Source organism: Triticum aestivum, chromosome 2D (assembly GCF_018294505.1).
Source record: "Triticum aestivum cultivar Chinese Spring chromosome 2D, IWGSC CS RefSeq v2.1, whole genome shotgun sequence".
Classification (NCBI taxonomy): domain Eukaryota; kingdom Viridiplantae; phylum Streptophyta; class Magnoliopsida; order Poales; family Poaceae; genus Triticum; species Triticum aestivum.
In genome coordinates, this window is record NC_057799.1 from 626,465,065 (window position 1) to 626,473,063 (window position 7,999).

Consider the following 7,999-nt stretch of genomic DNA (forward strand, 5'->3'; position numbering starts at 1 on the left):
AACCTCAGGCAAGGAGAAGGGCCTCCTTATGCGTCTTTGTCCAATAGCGGGCCACTTTGACTTGCAAACAGGCACAATGGCTAGAGTCTATGACCTTGGAGAGGCAACGGGGTCGTTTCGAAAGGAGAATGAACAGAACCATGATCACTCAGGACATGGCACACTACTGGTTGTTTATCACCGACACCGATACCGACCTTCATTTCAGAAAAAATGCTCTTCGCACTTCACCCGCACACACCACAAGTAAAACTTGACGGGGGCAAAGGAAGAGAAGATGTTCCATGGTCTCTGTTTCCTCACAAAAACAGCAGCCTACTCCCCCAATTCCCAGCTTCTGCTCTCCGGATCAGGAGCCATGATCGGCAACTAGGGTCGCGACTCGTGGGACAAAGCCAGAATCGATCATCTATAGTGTTTGTGTGCCGTGCATGCACCTTATAGAAAGTGGTGGTGTGGTAGGTGTTCATGCCCTCCGACGCTCAAGTGTGTATGAATGCATATGCAATATTACTCCTCTGATACATTGTACAATTCTGGATTACCCATTGAAACATCCAAGCCACAGATACATCCATTTGAGCGACAACCATTTTGGGACGGAGTGAGTATTAGATATATATAGACAATCAAGTAGTAACAATCTCCAGTGTGCACTGCAATAACCAAAAGATACCTTAACAACCCATATATACACAAACAGAACTGAAGCTATTCAAGGAGGCTATAAATTCGTAGGTCTCTACACCCCAAATAAATCATCAGCGTTTGCACTTGTTGCAGAAATGGTTTAGCGCCGACAACTTGGTCGTGCATCGGTAGCAGAAGCTGTATCCACACCTACAATTGGAGAAAATCAAATTAATATCAAACAAGCTGGGGCCGAGCTCAAATCATTTCACAGTGTGAATGATCTTCATGATCAGATCGTAATTTCCAAAGGGACCAATGAGCAATTTGACATGAAGAAACTAACTCAGGTTTAGTTTGCTGTACCTGCATTTGATGTAATTGCACCCTTCTGATTTCTCCACGTACATCTGGCACTTGGGGCACCGCTGCCACCCCTCCCTGCCGACGAGACGCCTGAGCAAGATGTCCTCCGGGCCGCGCTCGTCCAGTCCGAGCTTCTGGAACTCATTGCAAGTGATGCCGCCATGCCATGGCACAGTGCACCGGGCGCAGAAAAGCCGGTGGCAGTGCGGGCACTCCGCCTCCGTGACCGCAGCCGCCCCGGCCTCGCTGTCAGAAAGCAGAGGCGCCGAGCATTCTCTGTATGGACAATATATCCTCTTGGTGCCAAGTGCAGATTCGCACAGCAGGAAACCCCATTTGTCGAGGAGGTCTGGGGGAATGATGTCATGGCACCTCTCCAGCTCAACGACACCGCCCTTGCAGCTTGGGTCAGGGCATTCGACGCGTGCTACATTGTTGTCCAGCTTCGTGGCGATGTACTGGGTGATACAGCTCGAGCAGAAGACGTGCCCACACGAGTTGACGCTGAACTTTAGGGTCCTCGCCACCATCTCCATGCAAATGTTGCAATAGAACAGATCATCATCACCGTCCTCACCGTCAGAATATCCGATGCGAGCGATGTTCTGGCCTAGCTTCACGGCGACACACCTTGAGCAGAAGTCGTGGTCGCACATCCTGAAGTTGGCCCGTATACATGCACATGGCACCACATGCATGCACTTAGCACAGTAGAAGTGCTTACCATCGCCGATGTCATTGCCGTCCACCAGCGGTGAATCTTCATTGCCACCGGTAACGAACTTAGGGTCAATGCGCGATGATACAGTTTCAGGCCTGAGTATAAGCAGGTAATATTGTGTTCATTGCATTGCGTGGTAATAGGAATGAATGAACCAAGCCCAAGCATGTAAAACTCACCGCACCGTCGCCATGCTGCGGTATCTCTCCGCCGCCGTTGAGTTGTCCACGGTACATTTGACACGAGGGACGTTCTGGCACAGCTTCAAGCCAACACACCTCGAGCAGAAGTCATGGTCGCATGTGGTGAAGTTGGGCCTTATACATGCACATGGCACGACATGCATGCACTTGGCACAAAAGAAGCGCTTGCCATCAGTGATGTCGTCCACCGGTGAATCTTCATTGCCATCAGTGATGAACAAAGGGGCAATGCGCGACGATACTAGGACCGTTTCAGGCCTGAGTATAAAGGGGTAACTTTGGGTTCGTTACACCGTGTGGTAGTAGGAACGAATGGAACAAGCGCAAGGCAGTAAAACTCACCGCAACATTGTCACGCCGCGATATTCCTCCGACGCTGTCGAGCTCTCTCCAGTACATTTGACGCAGTCAATGTTCTGGCGCAGCTTCATGGAGACACACCTCGAGCAGAAGTCGTGGTCGCACATGGTGAAGTTGTACCTCATACATGCACATGGCACCACATGCATGCACTTGGCACAGTAGAAGCGCTTACTGTCACTGATGTCGTTTACGGGTGAACCTTCATTGCCATCGGTGATGAACATGGGGTCGATGCGCGGCGGTAGTAGGATTGTTTGAGGCCTGGGTATAAAGGGGTAATTTTGAGTACATTGTGGCCAGCAAATACATTTCCGTGATCTGTGGCAGTACCAGCAAATGAACCAAGTGCAGGAGAGTAGAACTCACCGCATTGTCGCCATAGCGAGGAGGTCCTGGGGGATGATTCGGCGGCAGCTCACTGGTTTGATGGCGACGTTGCTGCGCAGCTTCACGGCAACACAGCTCAACCAGAAGCGGTGACCTGCTGAAGGTGTGCCGTATACAACGCGGAGTCAGGACGGAAGCGATTGCACAATAAGTATATAATTTGAACTTCATGGCTAACAATCCACAAAAATAGATGTGTAGATCCATGCGGCAGATGAAAAAACAACAGTATGGAGATACAAAAGAGTACCAAATCTCTCCATCTTCTGTTCTACAATAAATATGACTGGAATCGATAATAGGATGTGTAGATCCGAGTAAATCCAACGCATACACATAATTTCAGTTCAATTTTAGTTCAAACGAGATTCAATGCACTATGCATCCGGGGTTTTTTCAGTAGAAATTAGGAATTACCCTCCGGGAGCCCGGCTGCCGGCTGCCCCGGTCCCAAGCTGCCCTGGATCAGCACCTGAAGCAGGATCAGAACGACCCACCACCTACAGCAGCACCACCACTAGCTGATCGCCTGTGCTTGGTCTCGAAGCAATTTCATCAGCCGACACAGCTACCGAGTGGAGTAGCAGGCAGCAGCTCCTGCGCGAGTCAGCGTGCACCGGAGCGAGATCGGCGGCTGGGCGGGGGACAGAGGGGTGAGGCTGGCGAGGAGCACTGCTGCGTGGAAGCGGTAGGGGAATGGCGCGGAGGCAGACGCAGGGAGCAGCCAGCTAGCGGGACGGCGGCGGCCGGCGGAGAGCAACTAGGTCGTGAGTCGTGAGTGGGACGCGTGGGTAGGGCCGAAGGGGGTCGTGCGCGTGTCGTGCCTTCGGTTCCGCCGTGGGCTGCAGTTGGGCTGGGCTAAGGCTTCGGGCCGAAACATACATATACAGGGGTAAAGAGCCGAGAAAGATTCACCACCAATTGTTCCTCAAAAACAAAAACACCAATTAAAAAAAAGAATTATGTCTTGCGTGCCAAAAATATTTTCGCAAATGGCGAAAAAAAAGATTTGTTTCTAGACATGTAAAATTTCATGGCCAAATGTCGCCTCCAAATGTTTTAGAGGGAAAGTCCAACGCCGGCAATTTTTTGGCATTTATAGACCAATGGACTTTGTTTTTTCCACCGATGAAGCATGTTTTTTTTTGCAGAGGTAAAGCATGGTTGTTTTACCCGCAAACATCGTGCCCTCACCTTTTTGACATGGTTGTTCTGTTTCGCATGATAATTGTCAATCACCTTTTTGACACTAACATGAACATGTGCAAAAAAAGAAACAATCAAAATTTAAAATTTTATTTATTGTTCAATTTGACGTGGATGAGCTGAATCAAAACTGGGAGCCAATTTTTTTTTTAAATTGTCAATCCTGGAAGCCAAAACATCGTGCCCTCACCAATTATTCAGTAACTGACCGGTCAGATGAACTGAATCACTAATTAGTCGAAACCTAATCAAAATTGGAAAAAAAGGATTGATAGATGGTTATTTGTTTGTTTGCAAATTGAAAACAAATTAAGCAGAGAGATGGGAAAAATTAAATAGCAAGATGATGTCGAACCTCACCTTACAAAAATGATGACCGGGCTTGAGAGCAGCATGCTTTTCACTGGCGTTGATCGTGACTGCCACGGTGTTCCTGTGACACCTCTCTCTTCTATTCTCACGAAAAACACAAAAAATCTTTTGACACGAAGGAAACATGATTCGTGCATCAACATTGCGCCTGATCCTCTCTCACTGATGTTGTTTATCCTCACTATGGAACCTCTACAGAGGTTGTTTGAGTTGGCCGCAAGCAGAGGGGTATTGGCACCTTTGGCGCATGTGGGCACGAAGAAACGCCTGTCCATCTTTGCAGACGATGTGGTTTTGTTTGTCAAGCCCAATCTGGTGGATCTCGCAGTTTGCAAGTGCATCTTCAAGCTGTTTGGAGAGGCGTCAGACCTAAGGATTAACATGAGAAAGTCAGCAGTGTTACCCATTAGATGCTCAGAGCAGGAATTCACCATGGCAAGTAATGAGCTTGGGTGCCCTTTGGGATTGTTTCCAATAAAGTATCTTGGGCCGTCGTTATCATTAAGGAAGCAATCAGCGAAACAATTGCAGTACTTGGTGGACCAGATGGCCAATAGGTTGCCAAAATGGAAGGAAGCTCCCATGTCGAAGAGTGGCAGATTAACCTTGGTTCAGTCAGTGCTATGCGCCATGCCAATCCATGCAATGATGCCCTTGGATCTCCCAATGAAAACAATTGCTGCAATGAACAAGGTGTGTAGGGGCTTCCTATGGTGCAGAAGGGCAGAAGCTAATGGCGGCAATTGTGCTGTCGCATGGGAGGCGGTGTGTGCACCGAAATGGGCAGGTGGATTAGGCCTGCCAAACTTACGTTGGATGAATGTGGCCATGCAGACCAGATGGCCCTGGCTCAAAAGGACATACGCAACTACGCCATCAAGTGAGATCAAAATCAAAGTACCGGATGAATCTATGCTCCTTTACCAGGCGGCCACGAGGAGTACAACACACAGTGGCCTCACGACACTCTTTTGGGAGGATTGTTGGATAGATGTGATGCGGACCCTGGAAATTGCTCCACGGATATACGGTAGGATCCCACCACGTATCAGATCATCAGGACTGGTCGGCTAGGCTATGGAGAATGGGTCCTGGGCGATGGATATTGGCCCCAACTTAGGACCGGATGCATTGTAGGAGTTCCTCTCGCTTTGGCAGAGGGTTGTCACTTGGGAGCCAACTGACAATGTGCCAGATGAAATTGCACGGCCCTGGGAGGCCAATGGACAGTTCTCAGTAGGGTCGGCATATGCAGCCAGATTTTGGGGTAGGGAAGTGATCCCCATGGCGGACCTCACCTGGAAGTCGTGGGCCCCCTCTCAATGCAGATTCTTCACTTGGCTGGCTCTGAGGGATAGATGCCGAACTTCGGATCGTCTAGCGCAGAGAGGACTACAACACCAACGCGTGCCCGTTTTGTGATCAGGAGGAGGAAACAATTAACCATCTGCTACTCACATCCGTATTTGCCAGGACGGTGTGGGCGGCGATTTGTGAGGCGTTGGGTCGGCCGAAGTGGATGCCGTCCCCACAGGACTCCCTTTCTTCATGGGTGTGCGGCAAGCAAGGACCCAACAACATGAGCAGTAAGGACCTATACACCATCTTCGTGTTAATAATGCGGGAGTTGTGGAAGCACAGGAATGCGATCGTCTTCGAGGGAGCACGGCCGTCGATCGAGCAGTTACTATGTAGAGTAAGGTTAGAGGGCTTGGTGTGGTCGTCGGCCGGTCTACTGAAAGGGAATGTAAACCCCTTCTTCAGTACGGTAGCGAGGTGGGAGAGTAGTGAGGAGTAGCGTATCTTGATGTACTTGTAAACTTCGGCTGAGACATTCTTTGCCTTTCTTCTTTAATATATGATATGCACACTTGTGCATATTCGAGAAAAAAAACCATGATTATTGCATTTTGAAGAATCTTAGCATGTAAGAAATATTGAAACAACAATTAAATTCTCGGTGTGTCCAAGTGAGTTAGCTACTGTAGCATCTTCAGAGACGATAACAGTAGCTTACTGCAAGTAGGTCCATTCATTTTCACGCGTCTTCGCAAACAGGAAAGAGCAAAGCAAATTTAACTGGGTCTTGAACTTCTTGGATTGAGTCTAGCACTCCAGCTCCACACTCTCACGCATGAAGCCCTCAGCAAAAGTAAATCCAGAGGCAATGCCCTAAACAAATCGGTGCACAAGCAATGGTCTACAACCAACCACCAATCAAGTAACTAGCATCGTGTTAATTAGTAGAAATAGTGTCGTAACGCCAAAGATATGCCATTACCGAACATAATCATGTGCTCTTTCTTCTTATTAGCTTCCACCTGTAAGAGAGGTTGGATCTAACACATTCAATCGACAACCGCAAAGCAGCATAAAAAGTTAAACGACGCTCGACAATAAATCTAAACTGTCGTATCCTACATCGTCGCAATCCCAGTAGCTCTACTCTGAAAGTCTGAACGACACCCAAATGGCAAACCAGCGCATGCTAGCATAAGTTCTTGGTCCATCACTCCGAAGACCGACCGTTCCATCTTTTTTTTTTTTGAAATAAACCGTCAACTTTATTAATTGGAAATAATAGTCAACAAGAAAAGATACAATTTCAAACATAGGCTCCTCAAATCAATCCATTGTCACAGAAAATTTCGCTAACCTACCAAGTTCGTGAGCAACCTTATTTGCTTTCCTATTACAATGTTCAAAACTAGTAAGAGGGAAATCACATGCAATAAAAAACAATCATCGAACACCGTCACTGCCGCTCCTACGGAATGTCCTCCATACTTCATTGTGTCAATCACTTCCATATTATCGGAGTTAATAACAAGACAATTGCATCCCGCCTTCTGTGCAAGTAATAAGCCAACACTTCTGCTGGCAAAACATCAGCACACCAATCAATCTTCGAATTTCCGCCAACAATAAACCTTCCTTTATCATCTCTGAGAACAGCCCCAGCTATGCCCCTAAGCAGATCATGATCGAAAGAAGCATCAACATTCAACTTAACAAAATCCATAGGAGGTCTGCTCCATCCCCCTGTTTTACTAGTTGCCTTCGAGGAGTGGGCCTTAACATAGTTTGCCGTTATAGCACGAGCCCTCGTCGAAGTTTGGTACGCATCTTGAGACTTCCCCTCATGAACCAGCTTACGTTTATCCCATCATAAATACCAAGCTATTATAGCAATCAGTTCACGTGCATTCTGGAGGCCCAAAATGGCTAGATCTTGATCTGGCATAAGAAGTAAAAACTCAAGTACCGCCTCGCCCGAACGATCAACAACGCAAGCTTTCCTAACCACCTGCATACAGCCCCAGTTTTTCCCAAACCTCTTTCGCCCTCTGACATAGAAACATCACGTGTTTTGTATCTTCTGGTCCATTCAAACATGATGGGCAGATGGGCAAAACTCATATGTCTATTAGCAAGCGTAACACGACACGGAAGAGTTCCATGCAAAGTACGCCAAATGAAAATTTTCACCTTTGCCCGACCAGTTAATCGAACTTAACTTTCAGGTTAACAGCATTGACCGAAACAGTGCTTATCAAACATGTCAATCCTGATTCGTACACGCACAAAGTGTAAAATCTAGGATCGATCGTGAGTCCTGATGCCCCCGAAAGTTTATTTACAGTAAGCAGGAGCAACATTAGTACAACCAAGCTTACAAGATAGTCAACCCATCGACTACGCAAACAAAAGTAAAGAGCTAGCAAAGCTGCTTGGGTCTTGAATTTGTTGG

The 7,999-nt window shown here is 47.6% G+C and overlaps 1 protein-coding gene across 2 annotated transcripts; it reads right to left on the reverse strand.

The window, feature by feature from the left end:
• Positions 1-553: 553 nt before the first annotated feature.
• On the reverse strand, positions 554-3,443 carry LOC123050551 (uncharacterized). 2 transcript variants are annotated; one of them, XM_044473328.1, is made up of 6 exons: positions 3,088-3,443; positions 2,650-2,764; positions 2,263-2,544; positions 1,897-2,178; positions 997-1,812; positions 554-840 (listed from the first exon to the last, which is right to left on the reverse strand). In XM_044473328.1, the coding sequence occupies exons 2-6, from the start codon at positions 2,661-2,663 to the stop codon at positions 762-764; spliced, it is 1,473 nt and encodes a 490-aa protein (XP_044329263.1). In that variant the 5' UTR covers positions 2,664-2,764; positions 3,088-3,443; the 3' UTR covers positions 554-761. The 2 variants fall into 2 exon arrangements, with proteins under 2 accessions (XP_044329263.1, XP_044329264.1); XM_044473329.1 differs by having other exon boundaries at positions 2,650-2,767.
• Positions 3,444-7,999: the final 4,556 nt, after the last annotated feature.